Source organism: Brachyistius frenatus, unplaced genomic scaffold (assembly GCF_029030835.1).
Source record: "Brachyistius frenatus isolate BFR_SWC_R1_liver_20210118 unplaced genomic scaffold, ASM2903083v1 Contig_77, whole genome shotgun sequence".
Taxonomy (NCBI): Eukaryota; Metazoa; Chordata; class Actinopteri; family Embiotocidae; genus Brachyistius; species Brachyistius frenatus.
In genome coordinates, this window is record NW_027210676.1 from 901,309 (window position 1) to 926,808 (window position 25,500).

Sequence of the window (25,500 nt, forward strand, 5' to 3'; positions counted from 1 at the left end):
CCTCAACTGTTCAACCGGGTAGTGCTAAAACAATTATATAAATATATTAATGGATCAACAAAAATTGAAAATAAGTTGCATTTCAACTTTTGTATGAAGATGTGCTGCTGTCTATTTTGTATAATTGTAAAATGAATACCTTGGATTTAGGACTGTTTGGTTTGTCGGAGAAATAGAAAGCAATTTCAAGGCATCACTTTTTAATCAAACTATTGTTTTACATTTTAGAGATTTAGAATTATTGAACGAAACATAAAAACAATCAGTTGGAACCCAATATTAAGGTACAACAAGCTTTCAAGGTAACACTTTTATGTACCCTTATTTAGATTTTTAAAGCAGTATACAAACATGCGATGAACAGTTTGCAACACATGATGTGGTTGTACACACCTTCAAGGGCTTTCTTATTGTTTGTTAATGTACAGTATTATAACATCTCATCTATAGACATGTTTAACATTATTACAGCTGTGTTTTGATCTATATCCATTCATTATCTCCAGCTTCATGGGTTCCCACAAGGGGACTCTTTAATTGTCGACACATACAGTAATTAAGACTTTTATTGGCCTACAACTAAGTAAGTGCCTCCATTAAGGATTTAAAAACCATATATAACCAACCATTGAATAAACGGTTTATAACATATTGACAGTGTTAAAGTGTCACTACTGTCTTATCATCTCAGGGAAGTTACTGTTCACACCTCGCGCTGATTTAACACGTACGTTCACGCTAAATTCACTCGTGTTTCACTTCCACCCTCTCAGATCACCACGGTCAAGACGACATGAACAACTATATCAGCCAGTACTACAGCGAGCCAAGCAGCGGTGAGCGTCCGCAACCTCCTGCTTCAGTCTCATCTGTGGACCCACAGTGTGTAAAGGCCCGTGCATTATGTGCTGTGTTTGCAGATATGGGGATCCCAGACCCGGCGCGCGTCATCACCACGGCAGCCATAGACGTGCACCTGCCGAACAACCCCAGTCAACTTCCCTCTTCTTTGGCGAGCGCGGACGCGGCGCCGTCCAGTCGTCTGCGGCGCACAGGCAGCTCGGTCAGCGAAGCCTCCACAACCACGGTGTCCCGCACCAGCTTCAGCGCCCGCCAGCACAGCGTCAGCAGCCACACGATGGGCTCCAGCATGGACTGCAGCTCCACTGTGCGCGAGGCCTCCACCTCCACAGACTACAGCGACCAGCACTGTTACCCTCCGCCCTACAGCAGCCCTCTGGCACTGGGCACTCAGCCGCGAGGGAGTCCCAGCGCTGTGGTGCAGGAGTTGCTGTCCTCCCTGTCCGAGGACTCGTGCCTCACCCAGAAGGGCCTGGACCCCGTCAACCTTAAACCGCCGAGCCCGACGGGCTCCACAAAAACCAGCCCCGAGCTGGAGCACAGGGTCAACATCTACAACAAGAGGAACCAGGAGAGCCGAGTCGGGCTCCACTCTAGGACAGTCATCCATCTGCAGGGCAACGAGCCTCTTCTAGAGGAGAAGTACAGGATGATGGGGCCGGTGGACGCTCCGGTCAACCGTCTGTCCGAGACATAGGACTCACGTGGAACTTCACAGGACTCGATCCTCGGATCAGCCGCAACAATTAATGCTCTACTAAACTCCCATGTTGTTGGGAGTCACCGGCACATAAACTGTACATCTGTCATCCTCTTTGGACTGCTGGGACTGAGAGGATGAACTGGCCGGAGCAGCACAAACAAAGGGCATGGACGACAGACTCGTTATCAGGCAACACTTATCAGGAATTGACACTCATACAAAAAAAAAAAATCACTTTTACCAAAAGAAACCAGCAAACGGGGCTGAAGTCCAACATTTTCAAACAACAGGCCTGTGCAGAAAATCTGGCTTTTGATAAGTTGTGGGTTGATTTCTCGACAGTGAAGCCAGCGAGAGGATGGTGCTGAGGATTTAGTTCCTCCGATACACTTTGGAGGACGTGGGGATACTAAAATGAGGACGTAATGGCGAGACGCAAACTGTGAATCAGTTTGCCCAGGCACAGATTCACCACAAGTTCAGGTGTAGGAGCCGTTTTGGTAGTCGGTCTAGTGTCTCTAATCTCACAAAGAACAGTCCTCTTTGATGGACTGCTGCAGGGTACATTGGATCAGTCTCAACTTCTTTCTAATATCTTTGTCTTTCTATATTCATGTTAACATTTGTATCTAAATTCTGAGTGGAACGAGTGCAGAATCCTTTTGACTTGTGGATGGTTCACGTGAGTTTTTAATCCAGGTGCCATGACTGGAAGCTGACCAAACCCAGCTGAGTCAGCGAGTCGTTGCAAACTACAACATGACCCTCGCGCACCAAATTCTTTGAAAACTAAACCTGCACATGATAGATATTACATCATTCAGGTCTAAAATACCCTTCTTCTTTTCTTTTTTTTAAATGATTTTAACGTTTGGAAGTTGTGTAAATAGTTTCAGGATGGGTTTGGTCATCAGCGTCAAAAATAGTGAGGAACTTTAAGGCTACAATAAAATGCTGAAAATAAAATTATAGCATGAATTGTTCAGATTTCCACCATACTGCAAACTAACCATGTTTGTTGTACTGTCAACAGGCACTTTCTATCCTGATCATGGAGAGAGAGCACTGCAAAATGAACCCAATAAAGGGACAACATGGCGAAACAAGTTATTAGTTGTCTCATTTTAATACATTATTTTTCCAAAAGCATCTTAAACGCTACATATTCTTGATATGGTTAGTATGAAGAGCTACATCTTACAGGCAACAAAATCAAAGTTTAGCTTTTCCAAACGTGTTCTTTACTGTACCAAACAATTAAATAAAAATTACTAGGCATGTACTACCAATTGAAAAAAAAAAAAAAAAAAGACCCCCCTGTAAGTACATTGTAAGTACAATTTATTTATTGATGTTTAAAACATATTCAGTACATATATGAAAGAGTCACAGAGGAGCTGTTGATAGTGAAATTATTTCTGCACACTCACTATTTCAGATTTTCTTTTTTTTTTTAAGGCGGTGACCGTTTCTCAGATTTATTCTTGTAGCATGTTGCAGCTGCGTGGTGAAACCTCGGTGGAAGCTTCTTCCTTCTCACTTGCCGAGTGCCTTCGTCATCTCAGGAACAGCCTTGAGAGGAAAAACATTGGACATTTGTCAGGATTATGGCAGGACCCGCTTGAGGAAATACAGAAGGCGTGATGGAAAAGTTGCGAGACTGCTCCTGTGCAGCACCGTGACGAGGAGTGCCGGGTGGGTTTCCTTTGACATCTTCGGGGTCCGTGCCGACCCCCCGGGGTTAGACTTCCGACACAGAGTTCAACTGAGGCGTTTTGAGGGAAAACATTCAGTGCAATGAACCTGAACTGTGGCGTGATGGCGTTTGAGTTCTCCAACATGACAATGTGCTCAGGACGCGTTGTCCCCCCCCCACCCACCTACAATCGTTGCTCTCCAACCGCTCCTCCTCATTGCCGTATTTGCGACTTCCTTTTGTTCCCCAAAAATTGGACACAAACTTCTGGTCTGTTCACCTTTCAGGTCCACGGCGAAATCACAAATGTGCACAAACTAGGGGTCACAAAAGTGAGTGGAACAGGTGTTGATGTCATTCAAGCAACAGAGCTTGAGAGTACTTGCCGAATACGTTTATAGCTCACCGCTGCAATACGTACAACAGGAACAGTTGCAGAACTTCTTTTTTTTTTTTTTTTTTAAATCACACTTTGTATTCTGTTTAGTGTATCTTACTGCAGTTTACGGCAATCCTGACAACTCAAAACTACACGTTTCTACACAGCTCCACAATGTTTGCTTCTTAGGTAAACCTCAACACCCCGTAAGAAACCACTGAGCCATGAATTCAAACTATTTCTGTTCTGCATTAACAACTGCCGAGACCATTTCTATGAAGGTAAATATGAATCTGAATTTGTCATTTTCCGTCACGGCGTATTCCATATTCGTACATTTACGAATTCCTTACACAAACCGTCGTGCGCGTTGAGGCTCACTGTATAAATGAGCACGCTGAGATTTATCAAGACCATAGGCGGCTGTAAGTCTACAAACATTTATCATTGTTTGCGAGGTTGCTAAACGCGAAGCGAGTTTCAACAAGCGAGACATCTGGCCCATAAATAAAGATGTTGATAAAACAAGGTGTGTAGTTTTAAAGGAGACTGATTCAAAGGCCTTTTGTGAAAAAATGATTCAAATGGCTCCTCCTTGTGAGTCGAGCACCATCAGAACGGAATCATCAGTCACTGCCTCGGTCGGTATCGGGGGTATCAATTGACCATTTGGGGGAAAAAGTAGAAAGCCCATCCATTTTAATCAGTTATCTGAGGAGTGATCACATGTAAGATGATCTCACCCAGTAGGTCACAACTCTGCTGCCACTAGCTATTATTACTAATCACTTCTACAGAGTTTGTCAGGACACCTGGGCTGCTCAGACACTACCTGAGGGGCTAAATAAAACATGACCAACAGGACACAACTGAAAATATAACCTACTAGCCTTTCACGAGCAGCACTGGACTCCGCTGTTCGTCGTGCCAACACGCCTGGCTCACTATCCCCAAGTACCAGCTAGACACAAGAACGCAACTAAGCGTATAAGCGGCCTGGCAAGTAAAGGCTGAATGAGAAACGGAGGCCAACGTGCGTAACTGTTGATCAGTTTTTATTTTCTCCGGGATGCTAATGCCTTTCTCTCTTCGCAGCAAGTTGCAGCCAGACCTCTCCTCGGATTAATTCATGAATTTAATAATTCAACAGTTGCACATTTCCATTAGGTGGAATAAGGCATCGTGCAAAATTTATCAGCGAGAAGGCAAATGTTATATTCTGACTGTCACTCAAGACTCTCGGCTATCAAAACATACACGGAAGTCCAGGCAATGCTCAGTTGTTCCCCAATGAGAGACTTTATTGTACGAGTGCGAATCCCAGATGCTTACCTTGAAAAGATCGGCCACCAAGCCATAGTCGGCCACCTGGAAGATGGGAGCCTCGGGGTCCTTGTTGATAGCGACAATAATCTGAAAAAAAATATAAAGACATGCACAATAAATAATACAACAGTAAAACATTAACTATGTGTTTGTTTTCACACCAAAAAAGAAAAACACAAAGTCAAAAATGGAATTTAAACATAAATATCACAGAAATGAGAGGTTTTGTATAAAGTTCTGCAGAAATAGCAAAACATTTGATTCTTGATTGCAGGCCGTAAAGGAACATCCGATGTGTTTGAAAGGCGTGTGCGTGCACGGGCAGTTTCAAATGCTGCCCGGTCCAAACATGTTTGCGCTAATCGGAACACGCTTTAACCACAACTCTGCGACCAAGCTCAGCGAGCTACGGTTACTTTACATTATCAATTTTCAGTAAACCTAACGTTACAATCGGAACATTTTGTCGTGTAGAAAAAGGTCACGTAAGGAGAGCATTTGGGGATATCTCTGCCCGCGTGGCTCCGACACCTTTACCTTGCTGTCTTTCATTCCAGCCAGGTGCTGGATGGCTCCAGAGATACCAACGGCGATGTACAACTCCTATAGACGTGAAGAGAACACAGTCGGATAAGTGTTACAAGCTTGTAGACGTGAACTTTGATCTCAGGGCTTTAGAGAAGGTTGCTCTTCAGTGTCTGATGGTATATAATGACCACGGCGGTGTAATCTATCAGAGGGTGCCGGGGCGAGCGTGCAAAGGGTCGGCCGGTCTTTGCATCGCCACGAAGCTGCTTGGAAAACCCTCTCTGCCGAACCAGTTTAATGCACCGCCGTATGAATATTTCACTGTTTAGTTAATGTTGCAGCTGAAGTCTATGAGCAGCGAAGCGTTGATGTGCGAACACGGTAGAATAACTGTAGAAAATGCATAAAGACCCCTTTTCTACCAGCCAGAGAGTAATCGCAGAAACTACAAGTTTCTATTTGTTAAAAAAAAAAAAAAAAAAAAACTAATTTTGAAATGTATTAAAGATTATTAAAACTCAAAAGAGTAAGCAATGCATTTTTGGTTAATCCAGTTGGAAAAATTCTTTCTATTTTACTAAAACACCCTGATAAAACCAATAATAATATGTGTGTGGGTCATCCAGCACGAGCTGCTTCTCATTATTTAGATAAAACATGTAAATCTCCGGGCTGACAAGCATTTTTTAACATCACTCCAATCCTGCCGAGTAGTTTTTAAACACTGCTATGGTGCAATATGTGACAGCTTTGATGACAGTGAAAATTCAGAGATTAACCACTGTTCAAATACATTTAACTCTGTTTACACTTAATTATGTGATAATTAAAATGGACTTTAATCAGAGTGGAAGAGGTCATTTACATGCTGCATGTGCATGAAATGTGAATCTTGGAATTTCCTAAATCCACTAAACATTTGTTAATTGGTAGGATGAATAAACAAACCAGATTTGAGTTAGATTTAATTCACTAAGACAAATTTCTCGAGCTTGTCGTAACATTTGGAAAATCCAATTAGGTCTGGCCTGGTCTGAGGCTCCGACCAGACATCCACAGCATTCTGCTTTAATGGATCGGCTAAATCATTTAAGGCCCTAAATGTGCCATGATGTACATTTTGCGAGGCCTAATGTGTGGATAATCAGAGCTGGGTTAACCCGACTGAAACGCATAATGGGAAGTTAACCTTTTTAGGACGGGAAGAGCACCCATGATCATGCTGAATGGCTGTGTGACGACTAACAGCCATTCATCAAAAGGAAATGGACACACTGACACTGCAGCTGAGTTCAAGAGTAGCCAAACTTTTCAACTTTGCCTTTTGAAAATCTCCTTTTTTTTTTTCTTGATTTGCTGCACAAGATGAAGGCGCTCCACGTAACTACTTGAGAAAAGGAAGAACTTACCGGTGCTACAATCTTGCCAGTCTGTCCAACCTGCATGTCATTAGGCACATACCCAGCATCCACTGCAGCTCTGGAGGCACCAACTGGACAAACAATACGACGCTATTTCACAGCACGTAAAAGCAGCAATACAGGTAAGAAATAAGACAAATGTTCTTTTAATACCTGCAGCATTCATTTTGTCAGCAAGGTCATACAGCAGCTTGAAGTTCTCTCCACTCTTTAATCCCCTACCTGGAAAGAAGAAGAAAAAAACAAAACACTTTTCGTCAACTTGAACTAACAAAAACACCAAACCTTAATTTTTATACATGCAACTACACAATATTCAGCCTACAATGAATGTAGCTGAGCAACGCTTTGACAAGAACAAACTGAAAGTGACTTTGCAAACAAATAAATTCATCTTCCAGTGATCCACAATGTAGGTTTTGCACTTGCCTCCTTTTGGTGACTTTGCTTTGGACATGAAACAAAGATGGACAGTTAACGCATACCTCCTGACACCACAACCTTTGCACTTGTCAGCTCCGGCCGGTCGCTCTTTGTCAGACTCTGTTCCAGCCACTCAGAAATACCAGTGGGAGATGAAGCAGCCACTGTGAATCAGAGGATCGGAGATTGTAGAGTCGCACCTTTATTCTTTTATGTTACCGGACAACATCCAGAGTTTCAACCTAATAGTTGGCAGATGGTTCGGAAGAGCACGATGAATCGGTGAGCTACGATACCTTCCTCTGATGCAGCACTTCCTCCGTCTGTTGCCGCTGCCTCAAAAGACGTCCCTCTGACGGTGAAGATCTTAATCGACTCGTTGCATTTCACTGTGCAGAGAGCATTTCCTGTAGAATTTAAATGTAATTAACATCAGAAATACAAAAAATATATATAAATAGAACAAATACCTGCACGAGCTGAATTCTATTAGAAACTATCTATCTCACTGAGAACTGCCTATTATTTTCTACTGAAGAATGATCGTACTCAAGGGGAAAAACAATTCTCTAGATCATAATCTACTAAAGAAAAAGGTTTACCTGCATATATGGTCCTGACAAAAGTATCTGGGGATTTTATCTCAATAATATCTGAAATTGGGGCGACATCCAACTTGGCGGCCACTCTGGGAAGCAGGTTCTACAACAGAGAAAGTGGGACTGTAGTTTATAAATTTGAAGTTTAGGATGTTCTGACAGAGATGATGGGCACAAAGAACTTCGTTGATTGTAGGATTTTGGTAAAAAAAATTACATCACAACGTGAATATTTGAAGTAAGAGCTTCTGACTTGATGTATAATAAAAAATTGCCTTCACTACATGATTGTAAAATATGTGCATTTTATAAATATGTAAATGCAAGTTAAACAAACAAGTTCTTCTCCATGACTTACCTTTCCGAAGGCAGATGCACCGGCACAGATGTGAGTGAAGGTGAATTTCTTTTGTATTTCTAGGATAAGTGGAGTTAACTCCTCTAACAAAACAAAACAAAACAAAAAAGATTAATAAAGCAGAAGCAAAAACAGGTGGTCTGTAAATTGGCATAGCTGCAGCAATGCCACATATAGACACCCTAAATATTAGAGCAGAGGAATCATATGAACAACAATCTTCCCCTTAGTTACAACTGCCAACGTGTGCTTGAACAAGTCAAGTACAACACCCCCCCCCCCCCCAGGTGTGTGTGTGTGTGTGTGTGTGTGTGTGTGTGTGTGTGTGTGTGTGTGTGTGTGTGTGTGTGTGTGTGTGTGTGTGTGTGTGTGTGTGTGTCTGTGAATATGAAAAAATGAATTAAAAAAAGAGGAGCGGGCATGTTCAATATATTTTTGCTCCTTAAGTAAAGGTTAAATAAATAGCAGGCATCAAGTGTTTCATACCTGGCAGGGAACCTTTGTAAGAATCGTGTTGGGCCACCAGGACCTTCTTCACACCTTGTACTTTGCTGATTTCCTCCACAACCTGAAGACGGAAAAACCTTTTAGCGTAAAATTGTCCGGGTGGATTTTTTTTTTTTTTTAGCTATTCTAATTATCTACTTAACTGAATATCAATTCAATATGGGGAGGCCAAAATAACATCTTAAAATATTTTCCTACCTTTGCACAGTTTGTTCCAGCGACCAGGCAGGACACCTCTCCACCCAGTTTACTGGCAGCAGTGATGGCATTGAGCGTGATAGGGGTCAACTTGCCATTGTCGTGCTCCGCAACGACCAAGGTGCTTTGAAACCTCTGGAAGACGCCGGTCTGTTGGAGAAAAAAAAAACAACCTCTTAAGTCAGTATGGACTGTGTATCAGTATAAACACTGCTGCCTGCTAAAATGGGTCTATTGTGTTCATGTTAGGTTATGAAGGCACTATATGAAGATGCTTTTTTGTTTTGACAAATATTAAGATTACACTTCCAATACCTCTTTTTTTGTACTACGTTGTTTACAAAATATATATATATATATATATATATTGATAGTTTACAAATTGAAAAAATATAAAACAATTACGGTCATTATCACTGCACAATGACTTCCTTAATTCCTATTGGAGCTGCAATGACTGGTCATTTAATTGATTAGTAGATCGACAGAAGATTGATCATCAACTATTTGGATAATTTATTCATCCTTTTGGAGTAATTTCTTTGATGAAAATATTCCATTATTCTCCGATACCAGCTTCTTAAATGTGAAGATTTTCTTGTTCTTTTAAGTCCTTAAAGATATTGTTTCGTTAGAGACTGTTGATCAGGACAAAACAAGACATTTTAGGCTGCACCTTCAACTTAGGGAAACACTGGTAAACATTTTTCCCCATTTTAAAAGACCAAATAGCTAATCAATAATAAAAAAAAATAAGTATTAGTTGCAGCCCAAATCTATTTTGTCTCAATTTTTACCATGCAGTCTAAATGTGATGAACACATGTGCTCCAGTAAGTGCTGGGTATTAATTATGTTGTGCTGCCCGGAAGAATACTTGTCATATGCACTATCTATTAAATGATAAAAAAATAAAAAATAAAAAAAATAAAAAATTTAAATGTTTGTTGCATTTGGAACATGCAGTCTCAGATCATTTGTGCAACCCTGAATGCAACTTAGTGCATGGAAAAGTGTACATGCAAACCTTGAGAAAGGGAGCAAACAACCACCAGAGTAAAACAGGACAACACCTTGGACGTGTCGCAACACTATCACTTATTAAAGGTCATCCACATGTATTGGAAACAAAGTATCGGCCTCTTATTTATTCACCGCCAGGTGTTTCACAGGAGATCCGCGCTTTGGATATCGCTTTGGTGACACCGGTCAATGACAGTTTCGTAACTTGTTCATTTCATAACGACTAGACTAAGCTGTGCTAACACCTCTTAGCATTCAGTCAAAAAAAAAAAAAAAAAAACCCACTACCATTCAAGCGATTTCACGACGCAGCTCGTAAACGGAGTTAATGTCAGATTAAGTGTACCCGGCACACGCTTCTGATCAGAACAGGACCAGGTCTGTGTCAGACGAACCAGCGTGACGTCCAGCTGGACGAGCTAACCAGTTAGCACCGCTGCAAAACACAAGTCGGGATAACTGACGCGCTCGGGATTTTAACTCTGCTTTAACCACTCAATACGACGTCAGTGTGTAAATTAGTGAAGTCGCCCTCTTACCAAATGTCTCAGACTTGTTTTGTTGAAAAGTTTGTTCATCTTGGACCTTCTTCGAGGCTGCTGGAGCCTCAACGCTGCAGGCAAAACTGTGCCAAAGGTTATCTGACGTTTCCAACGAGTTCTCGCGAGATGTGCCGGTCAACGACGGTAACTTCCGGTCATTTCTCTCTCTCTCTCTCTTTGAGGTGAATATTGCCAAAGCTTTAAGGACCACAAAATAATATGGTAGAAACAAAAGAGAAGAAAAAAAAATACAAGAAAAGCATATTTATTTTATATATCAAGTGAAATGAAATGAAAGAATTGAAAACAACATGTAGCCTAAGCAAAATTCATATAGTTAATACCCAACTGTACAAATCAGATTTGAAAAGAGTAAATAAAAAAGGCAGAGTGTAACCTGTGAGGAGATTAACTACAGCTGCTGGTTGTCTCTCAGGCTGTGACAGACTGTGACAAATGTTTGCTGCTTCTGTGACACTGACAGTTTTCTCCAAGTAGATGTTGGATTTTAGTTTGGTCAGAGAAGTGAATTAAACATGTTTGAGGTTTTTCCCCTCTCAAGGCAACGAGGTCTGTCTCCGTCAGCCGGCTGTGGTCGACTGAGTCTGCACATGGTCAACTTCTCTCTCGGTTTCTGATCGGTTACGGTGCCTAGATGGTCTGCGGCTGCAAACTGTCTGTTTGGAGCCAAATAGCATTGTAATCTGTGTTGAATTTTGTGGTAGATGTCCAATAGTTTATGTAATTTTCTTTTTCTTTAGCTGTAATTTGTTTGGGTGAGATTGTGGGAGGCCTTGCGCTGCTAGAGGACGTGAACCCCACCTGGTTGAGGGGGACTCATCTCTAAGTTCTCCTCTTGGCAATAGAGAGCTCTCTCTGTCGGTGTCTGTGTAACGTTCAATTATCTCGCAAAAAAAACTGTAACATATAAACAGTTGGATGTCTTGTGATTTTAAGTTAACATGGTCCAACCATGTATATTTTTTTTTATTATTAGAACCGTTTCCCTTCTGACACCAAATAAAACAGGAAGACAGTCTGCTATTTAAAGATCACCTAACAGGTGTTGCTGTTGTTGTTTACAAAAACATAAAATATGTCATGATTTTTTTTTTTTTAAATACCAAATATCAGTACACATTTACAATTAATCTTTTTAAAATGAGGAAATATTTTTTGCTTGTAAAACCTCTTTCACGATCAATTTGAGGAGCTGAATATATGAAAGGTTTGTTCCCTGGATAAAATGATTTCAATCTTTTTCCACACAACACAAAGCACTCTGTGCTTTCAATGGGCAACATTTCTTCCTGTGATAGGAGACAAACAAGAGAGGAGAGAAAAACAACAACTTTAGAACTGAAAATCAACAAAACATTGGCCCAGAATGTACTCTGCCTTTTAATGTCTCAATGACTGATTCACTCAATTATTAATTTTACCTGTGGCCTTAATTTTTTTACAAAATCAAAATTTTGTGAGCAAAGAATTTCTCACAAGTGCAAAATATCTATTTATAAATTGTGCAATGTATTGATGTTTAGGATCTTTAAATGTTATATCCTCCAGTAGAGGGCCCTCTACCGTGGTGTGAATATTGGTTATCTATTAGTGTCACTTAAAGAAAACAAAACAAAAATACCCCACACACTTTAATAGTTTTGTACAATAAACAAACAGATCTGGACAAAACACTATTACTACTATTGGCTATAGTAGTAATCATTTTATAACGTTTTTGCATTTAATATCACTGTAAACAAAACATGATGTTTATTCAAGAAATAAAATCTCACAACAGAAAAGGAAACACGTTCACGCAATAGAAAATTGGATATTTACAAGAATAGAGTTGCCAGTTATTAAGTTTTAGGGAAATATCATATCAAAGGAATTAAAATCATATTATGACAACTTTAACATTTAGAAAATACGGCAGACAATGCGCTGGGACGAAAAGATACCACACACACACACACACACACACACACACACACACACACACACACACACACACACACACACACACACACACACACACACACACACACACACACACACACACACACACACACACACACACACACACGACTGCTCTCACAGCCAACCCAAGAAACCAAAAGAATAACACGAGCAGTGCAGGGGTCCGGGAGGAGATTTGCATGGCACCCTCTCCCCGGACCCGCAGAGGTCCTGGTTTGCAGACGTCACTGGTCGATGATCTTTGTTTTCTCTCCACCTCTCGGAGGAGGAATACAAGTTTATCATCCAGCCAGGGACGGGACGGTGTCCTCTGCCGCTCTTCTCCTCCATCTGTCGGCTTGCACTCGGCTATTTTTCCTGTATGGTGGATATTCTGCTCAACACTTCTTTCTTGGATGATATGGGGGATCATTCAAAAAGTAAGATTCTCTTTATCGCTGACCATCCCCGGGATTCATTGTGGGTTTTAATTTGGACTTTTATGTCTTTACCGGTGTAAGTCTATTGGATTTTATGATTAATCGCTAGATAGACATTGATGTTTGCAGAAAAATACCGAAAACTGCAACTAGGAGGACTTGTCATCGCAAAAATAAATAATAATAATAATTTTTAAAAAACAAAAAAAAACATCCATGTAAGATCCTCAAAAGAACTTTTATATCGTAAGTGGGGTGCCCATGCCTTTAAAGCATGCATGGCTTACTTGATGATATTTTTAGCTTCTGCGGCCTTATTATAATCATTCAGTAATATTCTTGGAAGGAAATCACATGTTTGTTGTCAGTATGCACAATAGTTTCTCCTTAAGGTGAGGCGAGGAGTTAAAAGGGATGCCATGAGGATTAAAAAAAAAAAAAAAGAAGCACATACAGTGTTGCAATAATGCATTCCCACTTCACAGAGAAGTCGGGAATCGCAATGTGTGTGGGCTGTGGAAGTCAGATACACGACCAGTACATCTTGAGAGTCTCCCCGGACCTGGAGTGGCATGCAGCCTGCCTCAAGTGTGCAGAGTGCAACCAGTATCTGGACGAGACCTGCACTTGTTTCGTCCGAGACGGAAAGACTTACTGTAAAAGAGATTATGCAAGGTAGGAGTTCAGATGTTTTTAGAAGGTCTGACATGTATTTATGCAAAAATGAATGTGGTAAAGGAGTTGAAATAAACGAATATTCCTATAATGATAAGTTGCAAATGCGCAGGGGGTGAAAGTGGATAAAAGTGCCTCAGCACCTCAGTTGTTTATTCTTTTTCTGTGATCATAATAACAGCTAATAGTTTTTGTGCTTGTTTGGCATAGACGAAGATCAGCATTAGATTTGTTTCAATATAGATTATAATGCTCACTGGGACCAGTAAGCCACATCTCCGTGCTGTTTTCCACCCAGGTTATTTGGCATCAAATGCGCAAAGTGTAACATGGGCTTCTGCAGCAGCGACCTGGTGATGAGAGCCCGGGACAATGTGTATCACATGGAGTGTTTTCGGTGCTCGGTGTGCAGCCGACACCTCCTGCCGGGGGACGAGTTCTCCCTGCGGGACGACGAGCTGCTGTGTCGGGCGGATCACGGCTTGCTGGTGGAGCGAGCTTCTGCAGGGAGCCCACTCAGCCCGGGGAACAAACACACCAGACCGCTGCACATCTCAGGTACAAGCTTGATTATTATTTACAAAGCGTGCTGGAAAAACGACGTAGACAGGCCCAAATTATTATTATTATTGTTATTATTACGATTATTATAAGTATTATTATTATTATTATCATCCTGTAAAAAATATATGGCAGCTTATTTTTCATGCAAAAGTTAGCTCATTTTGCTGGCAAAATTAGAGTTGACTGGATCAATGTTGTGTACCCAAATTTTGTGGTGCAACTATTGAGTAAGAGATATCTGTAGGCTATATTTCACTATTTTACTCAATAATAGGCCTATAGGCTATTTAAAACCTATTATGGAGTGACCTTACAGTGGCCTACAAACATTTGGTATTTCTTTTTTCATAAACTGAAAATGATAACTTTATTATTTCACGGGCTATACGTTTCTTTAATTTCACATTTTTACAGCCATATAACATTCATAAAATGTCCTTCCCTTTAGAACCTGTTTCGGTCCGGCACCCTCCTCATCACCGGAACCACGTGCACAAGCAGTCCGAGAAGACCACCCGAATCCGGACGGTGCTCAACGAGAAGCAGCTCCACACCCTGCGGACCTGCTACAACGCCAACCCGAGACCGGACGCTCTGATGAAGGAGCAGCTGGTGGAGATGACTGGCCTGAGCCCCAGGGTCATCCGCGTCTGGTTTCAGAACAAGCGCTGCAAAGACAAGAAGAGGTCCATCTTCATGAAGCAGCTTCAGCAGCAGCAGCACAGCGACAAGACTGTGAGTCAAGTTTTACACTTTCATGGGGATAAATGGAAAATAATAACTGTTACTCGTTTCCCGTCCTGGGAACATCTGGTGCAGCAGAATACTGTCTCACCTTTCATATGAAAATACGGAAACCCCAGCCCTAGTCTGTGTGAATATTCTGGTGATCAAACAGTGGTCTTAGGTACCTGTTATTGCCACACGTTTGTTCTATAATATAAGTACACATATAAATAAGAAATAATGCTTCTGGAGGAAAAACACGACAGAACCAACAGAAACCTGAAATAACCAGACTTTTTGATGAGCGTGAATAAATTCGTTAAGCAAATCTTAATTCTACAAAAAAATAAAAGCTGTAAAGTTTTTGACATTTTCTTCTATTGCAGTTTAATTCTGGTATATTTTTTTGAATCAGAGATTGAGATGTAAACTGAATAATTGAACTGAAAAGCCTTGGTTGCGCATGAATCCGCTTTAATAAGCCTCTGCAGAACGCTGTACCAAGGCCCAAGTAAAACGTTATTATGCATTTTACAGATTTGAGGTTATCAAATATTTTTCAATATTTCTCTGCAGTTTAAGTTTGTTGTCAGTTAGTCTTTGTAAAGAAGTGAACGTGCATTTTTTTTTTTTTTTTTTTCGTCTGTGTGTGGGATAATGTCCTTTTTTTTGCGAGGAGGCTTTATCTGCTCACTGGACAATATTTGAACGAACCGCGTGTTTTTGTTCCTATTGCAGAATCTGCAGGGCCTGACAGGCACACCTCTGGTGGCAGGCAGTCCTATCCGGCACGACAACACCGTGCAGGGGAATCCTGTGGAGGTGCAGACTTACCAGCCTCCGTGGAAAACCCTGAGCGATTTCGCCCTGCAGACCGACCTGGACCAGCCTGCCTTCCAACAACTGGTGACATTACAATACAATTATATTAAAAACAAATATAAGATGAAGGGAATAATTGGTTTACATCCAAAGAGATAGAGACAGATTTGTCTTGCATAAGAATAATTTAGACACAGGTTAAGATGATGGTCCAGTTATGACATGATGACGAGGATGATGGGAACCTTCGTTAATTCATAATAATCACATTCATATTCTGGTGAGTAAAGCTGTTTTGTGCTAAACAAATTGTCAACAGTGGGGGTCACTTGATGGTCACATCAGTGATAATGATCAGTTCTGATGAGACTAAAATAATTTGTTTTCACATGTTTTTAATAGAGGCCTCATACTTTGACATGATATCCTAATTAAAAAAAACAAATCCCTAAATCCGTTTAGAGCTCAAATACTCTTTATAGCTTGACTAAGCACACTTTCGCACGTGCTGAAATCTCTGGTTCATTGGGACCAAACAAAGTTTGCCCAAACATGAAACATTTACCATATTTCCCGGTTGCAGGTGTCTTTCTCTGAGTCGGGCTCTCTGGGCAACTCCTCGGGCAGTGATGTGACCTCCCTCTCGTCGCAGTTACCGGACACACCGAACAGTATGGTGCCGAGTCCCGTGGACACGTGAGAAGGCATCGGTGTCAGCCTGAGGCCCACACTCCCCCCGCCCCCCACCCCCCTTCCCGTGCCCATCATCCGCAGGGAAAGACCGCAGGGACATTCAATGAAGAAAACCAAACAATGGACCAGGGTGGATTATGCTGGAGGATACACTCAGGTCCCTATTGGACGACTGGAGGTCTGACTGTACATCTTAGGCATTTTATCTCACTGTCCAGCTCAGTGACACTTCTGCAGGACGCAATATGGGCTTTTGTGGGACACCTTGCCTTCTGCCATGATGCCAATACCTGAACTGGACATAACGGGAATAAGTGATGGGATTCAAACACGTGAGCCTCTAGTGGACGTCTTAACGTTAATGCTTACAGTATGTTTGTCAGGAAAATACAAGCTGTGTAGATGTGCATGATTTGTAAGTTTCACTATCAACTCTTGTAAATTATTGAAACAGATGAGAGACATGCGCCTTGACCGCAGTTTCTCCAGAAAAAATAAGTTATTATTATTTATTATGAGGACAGATATAGCTGATCTTATCAATAAAGCAGTTGATTATTGCATGTAAAATCCGTTTGTTCCATAAAACTTCAGAGGAATTTTAATATAGTTGCAAAATAAATCAGATTTATGGGAAATGGAGACGCATCTGCTGCTTATACTGATTAACACCGTTTTAAGTGTAGGTCAGAGCTGGAGGAGCTCCACAATTTTGACACAATCCAACTTTTTAAAAGGGCCAATTCAGCAAAAACTCCACCATGCAAATACATACTTAAATATACACCTGTTTGGGCGATCAGACACGGAATATTTCGATGTTCAATTGCTCAGGTATATTTCGTGTTTCCTTCTCTGTCATAACTGCAAGCTTTGACACCCTGTAACTGAAAAAGTCTGCCTACAGCATCTTTAGGCCTGCCTCAGACAAGTGGATCAGTGACCATACAAGATATTATTACGCATTTGGCCGATGTGTCATGGGTCACTGACTCGGACACAATTGCGGCCCGTTTAATTGGCCTCCTTGTGTGTTTTGGGGTTTTTGAATGTTTACATTATTGTTAGCTATTATTATGTCCCTCCTCCTCGTAGCCTTATTATATTTATAGCACATTTTACACAATAGTTATAAAACTGATAAACTTGGGTCTTATTTCGCCAAATGTCATTGTGTCACATGGCCCACCTGAGGCCCACAGTGTGGCTACAAGTCTAGACAGAGGACAGGCAGCGGCGGCCCCTTATCTACATCTGGCATCACCTGCAAAGGATACGCTGAATGGACCCACAACAAAACGTGCAGCCGCGCAGCGCGGACGGGACTCCCAGCCTGCGGACGCACCCTGGCGTGTCTTGAGTTTATTTTCATTCCAGTAGGAATCCTGAGCGACAAATAGCCGCTGGACAAGAGAGCACGCAGGTCAAGCCGGGACTGACACACTACACCTCAACAATTTGTTGGGGAGGATCGGCTTTTATCAGTGGAGGAAGTGGAGTCTCCTTGAAATTAAAAATCCTGTTCAGACCTCGATATAAATATTTAAACAATGAGCAAAAAGATTAATATATAACATGATATAATGATTTAAAAAAACCTTTGAAATATTTGAAACAAATACACTGTAAAAAATTTAAACAGGTTGTTTTAGTCATTTTTCCCCATTTGGTGCAAAGAACTTTAAATAGTTCACACATTTTAAACAGTAACCCTGCTTTCAACTGAAACCGAACAAGCTGGAAAATACAGCATATTTACAGTGTTGAAAATGTAAAGAGCAGTTTGTAGATATTTGTATGTCTTTTTCTTATTTTTTGGGGTTACCTTTAGGCAGCTGGACGCACTGCTGGTGCCCAAAAGCAGATTCAAAAGCTCATTAAAATATTGTCCTTTTTTTACATCTGAAATTTTTTTTCTTCCAAAAGGGGTCAGTTTGTGAGGGCGTTAATGTGGGTGCAAATCACACCATTTCATATGTATTCATGTTTCTTAGAAATTCAATAATTTAACCATTTTGTGGAATGGAAATTGTCCATCCATCCTTAGACCACGTAAACATACTTTCATCTTCCAAATAAGAGTTGGACTCAGTAAAAAACCAAATGAGAGCAGAGATAATGGTGTTTAAGTGAAATTTATATTAAATTTATTCAAACTGAAGAACAGCACATAACCATAAGTTGCTTTTTTTTTTTTTTTTACATAACGAAGGAAAATGACTCCCAACAAATGCCTGCTAACAAAGAGAAAATGGAAAGATAAGATGTGAGCTTTAAAAATATAACTCTTAACACATTTGAAATCAAGGCAGGTCATTTAACTTGTAACTGATGTTATGTAGACAGTAATATTCTGGTCATTCACATTCACAAAACAATAAATTAACACAAAACAGTATGAAAATGTTTGGCAAATTATAAATTACAGTATGAGTAAATATTTCAGGTTTAGGTGGTCGCTGCTTTGCTAATGTAACTGTTTCTATCTACAACAGGAACAAAGAGATACAAATGGCTTATTTTAACATTGAATGGAGTAGTTGTGCATGTTTTTCTAAACGCAACGAACAAATAAGACATTTTGTGCAAAATTCCTCCTATGCATCAATCTGATTTCCAAGAACTCAAAACAGATGCACCAATAAACAATAAGGCTTCACAACTTTTACATTTGACAAAGTCTGAAGAACAAATTTAAGTGCAGAGGTTATGTCACGAAGAAAAACTGTTAGACTGTGCTTTTCCGTTCTGAGGACAACTCCTTCACTCCTCCTGCTTCTTGAGGAAAAATTGCAGCGCTGAATCCCATTGATCTCTTGGAAAACGGTTGGACAATTCACAGTAATCCAGCGGCTGGGAAACTGTACAGGCAAAAAAGAAAAAAACTATTATAGTGGGTGTCCAACAGAAACCCTAAATCTTTTTAAAACTGAGGGTAGAAAAGGTTTCTAATTATAAATTTGATAAACTTATCAGGAATACTTACCCGATTTACTTGTTTTATTGTCGGAATGCTTCTCGTTTGCAGCACAGTCCTGGGAGAATTGATAAGTTTTAGTGTCATTAAAGAGTTTGCTGCAGAGTATGCTGTAGATTTATGTATTATTATTTGTGTGAAATGTCATTTGTCTCATCTTCAGTTAGTTAAACAAAAGCAGGAAAAAAAATTATATATATATATCTCCAGCAGAATTTATAGCTGCTCCGACAGCTCCATCTCCTCGTGATTTACTCACCAAACTAAACCATCCTGGATTAAATTGTTCCACTCGGAGGAATGCTCCTGGGGTTAACTCGGAAAGGAGGGCAGCGGGGCAGGACCCCATGCATTATTGCTTTGTTTGAAAGAAATGACAATAGCTTGTCTCCCTCTGAATGGAGGGTAATCGGTGTCAAAACAGTGGTGGTTGCGGAGTGGCGAGGGGCTTGTTGTCAGAGGAAGATGAAGGAGACAAGCTGTTTACTGGGAGTTGAACCAGTGGCAGGTAAATCCACTGTGAAGGAAACCATTTGTCTTTGTAAAAGCCAGCCTGTTACTGATTCACTGCGGCCCAAATGAGCATTTGTCAATTAGCTGATCACAGAGGTTTCTTTCTGATGTGAAAGCTATGAACTGAGTTTAGATATTTTATTTAGCGACATGAAACTCTCAAGACAGGATATATATATATACACACACACACACACACACATATATATATATATATATATATATATAATTTTTTTTAAATTTTTAAAATTTATTTTTTTTAAATTTTTTAAAATTGATTTTCCACTTCTCTTTAACATGTTATTCTTGAGATCACGTAACTGTTCATTTATGGTGTGTAACTGTGTTGTAGTGCACACTATATGTGCGACCATGTTTCCATTCTTACCTGGATGAATGTGGCCAGAAGAACGCAGCTCATCTCCTGCTGCAGGATGACCTTGTTCTGGGAGTTGTTGTAGCAGGCCGAGATGAGGGAGGGAAAGAGCACTCTGATGAGGCGTGGGTGGCTGAAGTACTGGAAGGGCAGCTGACACAGTTTCTGCAACACGCTGGGCTGGCGGCCAGACTGCACTATCACCTGGAACACACAGGGAGCAGGGCCAGTCAGTCACTAAGCCAGTCAGTGCCACTGCTGGTTGTAAATCACTCCTCTGTGCCCCTCCCACATGTAAATCTGCCACTAAAACAACACACAAACAGCCATTAGAAGGAGACCTGGGGGGCACAGCCGCCCACCACACAATTACAGGCTATAAAACACAATGATGGGATGTTTTGTAGCAAAACGGCAATAGCAGAGCTGCTGTACCATAAGAGGAAAAAAACATGTGAGCCGATGTCATCGTTAGTGGTTAAAACTTCACTTTCAAGTTTTGTGTTAAGCTCTTTAAGCGACACTCAAGCACGGAGTCGGTGCAGGAGTGAAGCTCAGGTTGAGAGGGCATTCACAGTGCAACAGGGGCATGAAGGGGTGGGGTGGAAGGCAGGGGGAACAAATCCCTACCAGCAGCGTGGCCACCCCCACTTTAAGAAATGAGCAATACCATTAATGGTATTCTCACCCTGCCGACATCCTGCTTTCCATCTCGGCCCGTCAATCACACACCATCACATCCGGGCCACTAGTATTAAAACCAAATCACTCCCAGCCTCATTTGATTAGTTGCAAAGGAAGGAGGGGAGGAGAGGGGGGTGTCCCGGTCTAATGCTCTGGTCATCTCCCCTGAGCTCGAGAGCACCATCAGCACCCATCTGAGAGTCAGGGGGTCGACATGCTAAATCCTGGCTGAGAAAATGCTGCACTGCTTCACAGGTACAGACTGCAGGGACCGGGGGCTCAACGTCAATGGAAAGCAGAAGGGCAAGAGGAGGTCCCCAAGTCACGTTGACATAAATTCACAAGATTTACAAGATTTAAAAAAAAAAAAAAATACACTCTAATACTCTTCCACTGGCTTCTCCTTTGATAATGCACTCCTAGTTTGAGGAGCAGGATAAACAAAGCGATAATTCATTGCTTTTATCGGCCCAAGGTGAAGCTCTCTCAGAGCTGCCCTCTACAGCGGAGTTCAAAAGGACATACAAGTGTCATATCCTGTCATCATTTGTTTAAAGAATCCATATGGACGGGTCAAACAGTCTAAACCTTGACGTAGAACAAATATTTGAAAATGTGAAAAGCACTGAATTTATCAAACTGAAATGTAAGAGTTAGTTTTTGCTGGTAAGAGAAAATATAAGTGTAGTACTGAACTGCAGAATAGTCTTTCATAAGACACAAATATGAAACCCTGAGAATGTGTGTGGAACAAAATCCCGACAGTTTCACTCACTCAGTAATTTTTTGGGGGGAATCTGGGACACAGACAAATCCATGTACTGAAGACAGGAAAACACGCAGGCTCTGGTTATTTTCACAGCAAGTAGTTTTAACATGTTCATGCTACTTTTTCCACTAAATTCCACATCATCATATTTTATCTTGTCTGTTGCAACGCTGCCTCCCCCCACACACACACACACACACACACACACACACACACACACACACACACACACACACACACACACACACACACACACCAAAATAAATAATAAAAAATAAAAACAAATAAAAATAAAAAAGGAAAAGTTTACACAGCTGAATTAATTAGAAAGTCAAAAGTATGATTCTGCAAAAGCTAAAAGAATCTCATGTTTTAATCTGCAACATTTATGTAGGAGCTTCATAATTTAACACCACAGCGAGTACTGGATGTTTGAGTTGGAGCTCTGAGGAGATCCGACCCACAAATCACCCAGCGATCTCATAATCCTCCACTATGCGCAATTCCATCTTCAGCTGCCTAAACAAATTGTCCACCTTCAAGTGCCTGACGCAGAAAGACATAAAACAAAGCCTGGTGGCAGCAAAGAGTCTGGAGGTAGAAACCCAGTCGCCTGCCAACTTTCCACGCCTCTACCAGGTGAAAAGCAACACCAGAGCCTGAAATGGCTTCCAACTAGAGATTATGCCGCAGTGTTACTTCTCCCGGCTCAGCTGAAGTATCTGCAGCTCAGAGCTCGACATCATAAAACTAACAACAAGCATCTGAATCTATGCATCTGGTCCATGTGTAACGCCGACCCTGTAAAAACTCAAGGGTCCTGGCTGCTCTGTTCTTTCTTAAGTTCAGAGGCCTGGCATTTTTAAACAGTTTTATGACGCTTCCATTATATAACTTCCTCACTGTCCACAATGACAACAAAGAGTGTGTAAAGTTAATGTTCTGAAACAAACAAATTCCTGGGAAAACCCCGGTGTTGCAGCAGAAACCAAAGTTAAAGCAGACTTAAGAACAGAGGGGGAAAAAAAAAAGAAGACAAGTCATCCTTCAGCTTTGTAATAATGCCTAAACCTCAAATAATAGCACAAGCCTACCTGCATTCATGAGGCTGCAGCACAAAATATTATTCAATTCATAAGTGCAATTTTACGTTTGTATCGTCACAATCTTTAATGTGTGGAGGTCTTTCCATTCGTCGTTGTGTCTAGACAGCCCAAACACCTCAGGAGGAACCAGAGTCAGAGAAGGGCCATATATCTGACACTTGAATCCACAGTATAAACCAGATCCAGTGGAACTCCTTTGCTGATAAGAGAATCAGCTCAGCAGACAACACAAAGCAAAGCTAGTGTGTTTAGTGGCTTTTTTTTTTTAGTTCTTTACAACATTTACAACGGCTTATTGAGGAGGCTGCGTAAACTGCCTTCTGACAATTGGATGCAGACATTGACAAAGACACTCCAACTTGACGTTTAAGGCTGTTGTTTTAAAAATCCCATGAAACCTGTTGTTTACGCAAGAAAGCCTAATAATTCTTTATTTATCTCCGTGAGCTGACGTGTCATTTCAGATCTAAGTGCTGATAATTCTGCTCGGACACTGACTCTGCTCCGACAACAGTGTTACAGACAAATAGGAACTCCTCACTGAAAGGATAAAAATGTCCTCAGTTTCACTGAGTCGGATGGACCTGTGTTCACCCTTGAAGCCGAGTGTAAATCATCTACCAAGCTAACAATCAAGCTATCTCCTGCCAGTTAGAGGAGTGCGTGCGTGTGTGTGTGTGTGTGTGTGTGTGTGTGTGTGTCTGTGTTTCTCTGCCTCTGTTTATTCTGCTGGGTGATACACAGTGTGTATTCCCTACTGCTGGCTCCCAATGGTCTGCACGAGCTGCACTTACCCTGCAGGCAGTGAGGGCTTGGTTGTCTTGGCAGTAATGGACTGCTGAGGGAAGAGTTTCAACATCAGGTTAACAGGAATTACAGGCCTAAAGCCTGGCTCGGGCCCGCAGGGCAGAGGAAACGCCCTCGTCGAGAATGGGAAGAAGAGGACTGACCCCGCCGATAAGGCTGGAGATGCGTCTGGGATGTTCACGCTAGAGTCGATCCGTGGCTCATTCATGTGATGGTCATAAAGAAAACAGTTTACGAAATATAAGCACGGAGAAGTCTGGTCATTTCAGGAGCCGGTGGAGGGAAAACTATCCCATTACATTTTTAAAGCATCCATACACCACCTGAAATCAGACCTGCTTGTGCTGTGTGTGTGTGTGTGTGTGTGTGTGTGTGTGTGTGTGTGTGTGTGTGTGTGTGTGTGTGTGTGTGTGTGTGTGTGTGTGTGTGTGTGTGTGTGTGTTTTGGCCACAACAGCGTTTATGTGTGGCTCACTCTGCTTGCATATGTGTGGCCGTTTTCCACGTGCTGAAAAAAACAACAACGTTTTCTTAAGATTTCCACACTCTTGAAATTGCTCATGTCTTTCTAAAACAGCAAGCAGGAATCAGGTGGGTTAACATGTCACCAGTTTACAATTACAGTCCCCTCCGCTCGAAGATTCAACCGATCATCACCATTGATGAATCACAATTGAATCACTGCATTTAAAGAAAAGGAGATTACCGGTACATATCTCTTCAGGGGAGAAAAAAAAGAAAAAGAAAAAGAAGTCCAATTATATGTCAGTTACAAAATAGGTTTAATTTGTTCTGCTTTTTTTTTTTTTTTGTCAAGAGGTTCCTTCAGACGCACCCAGCAGACAATGAAACATATGGCTACATGGCTCAGAGGCCCCCATAAGCAGAGAGACACTTAGAAAAACACACAAGCCTACATATGTCACTCTCCCAATGGCTTTTTGTGTGACAAGGTGAATTATTCACCCCCCCCATCCCACCCCACCAGAGCAGAGGGAATACATCACTATGTGTAGTGCTGCTTCAAAGTTCTGCTTTTTATGAGCGGCTTTATTTCTAGAGCATATATATAAACAAAAGCTGGTGTGCCGACAGTGAATCAGCAGTCTCTGCGACCGCACAGGCCCCGGGTCGGGCTGCTTTTGTGTTCTGCCAATGCTTACATTAGCTCGAGAAAAGCTCAAGCTGCTCTAAATATTCTCCTTAACGCCATCCATCTTGGTGCCGAACTCAATGGATGCATTCCAGGAACTGGACCACTGGCAAAGATCAACTCTGTGTGAAGGTTGTGTAGGATCTTGTTTCCTGACAGTCTTTACTCAGATATGTTTCTTTGAAAACCCCAAAAACAAGGTGAGAGGAGTTTTTCTTGGCTTTCTATCAAAACCTTCTTAATTTGAAGGAATGATAGATTTTGCATCAAATCGGCAACATGCAAATGTTACTTTTGCTAAATACGGTTAACAAAGCATGGCTGCTCTGTTAGCATCGCTAGTGGGAATACCAAGATGAATCGCCTGTCACATGCCTAATTTAATCATCGGTCCTTATTCTATTATTCAATATAATATGCAAATTGGATCTACAATGGCCAACAAATGCTAATTCTGTACATCGCAATAATTAGATTGGTTAGTAGCATAGAGGAGAGCTAAAGTGGCACAGACACGAGGAGGTCCCTTTAATTAAAAATAACACATCTGGCAAATTAGAATCAGTAATCAGCCTATCAATTGTTGTGATGGGGGCTGACTGCGACCGTGTGGCCATAAATGACATATCAGAGGCTGAAGCTGTGGCTGCTGCCTGCATGGGTCAGGCTTA

The 25,500-nt window shown here is 41.4% G+C and overlaps 4 protein-coding genes across 7 annotated transcripts in view; 2 read left to right on the forward strand and 2 right to left on the reverse strand.

Annotated features, from left to right (window-relative positions):
* tmem266 (transmembrane protein 266) overlaps positions 1–2,906 on the forward strand; it is a 28,280-nt gene extending 25,374 nt beyond the window's left edge. The window contains exons 10-11 of the mRNA XM_069708664.1: positions 774–836; positions 921–2,906. Of these exons, the coding sequence (XP_069564765.1) occupies positions 774–836; positions 921–1,558 (701 nt within the window). The 3' untranslated portion in view covers positions 1,559–2,906. The remainder of the gene's footprint in view (positions 1–773; positions 837–920) is intronic.
* Positions 2,672–10,675, reverse strand: etfa (electron transfer flavoprotein subunit alpha). The gene is made up of 12 exons (XM_069708668.1): positions 10,561–10,675; positions 9,000–9,149; positions 8,781–8,862; positions 8,295–8,377; positions 7,940–8,039; positions 7,634–7,744; positions 7,400–7,501; positions 7,068–7,136; positions 6,903–6,985; positions 5,503–5,568; positions 4,972–5,052; positions 2,672–3,136 (listed from the first exon to the last, which is right to left on the reverse strand). Exons 1-12 carry the CDS (start codon positions 10,597–10,599, stop codon positions 3,101–3,103), a joined length of 1,002 nt encoding a protein of 333 aa, XP_069564769.1. The 5' UTR covers positions 10,600–10,675; the 3' UTR covers positions 2,672–3,100.
* A 2,156-nt stretch (positions 10,676–12,831) lies between these two features.
* isl2a (ISL LIM homeobox 2a) lies at positions 12,832–17,013 on the forward strand. Its single transcript, XM_069708669.1, has 6 exons — positions 12,832–12,965; positions 13,451–13,640; positions 13,939–14,198; positions 14,653–14,939; positions 15,669–15,836; positions 16,336–17,013. Exons 1-6 carry the CDS (start codon positions 12,908–12,910, stop codon positions 16,450–16,452), a joined length of 1,080 nt encoding a protein of 359 aa, XP_069564770.1. The 5' UTR covers positions 12,832–12,907; the 3' UTR covers positions 16,453–17,013.
* A 1,556-nt stretch (positions 17,014–18,569) lies between these two features.
* scaper (S-phase cyclin A-associated protein in the ER) overlaps positions 18,570–25,500 on the reverse strand; it is a 57,420-nt gene continuing 50,489 nt past the window's right edge. For all 4 annotated transcript variants that reach the window (XM_069708672.1, XM_069708671.1, XM_069708674.1 and 1 more), the window contains 3 exons: positions 20,324–20,515; positions 19,432–19,480; positions 18,570–19,306 (listed from right to left, as the gene is read on the reverse strand). In XM_069708672.1, the coding sequence (XP_069564773.1) occupies positions 19,209–19,306; positions 19,432–19,480; positions 20,324–20,515 (339 nt within the window). In that variant the 3' untranslated portion in view covers positions 18,570–19,208. The remainder of the gene's footprint in view (positions 19,307–19,431; positions 19,481–20,323; positions 20,516–25,500) is intronic.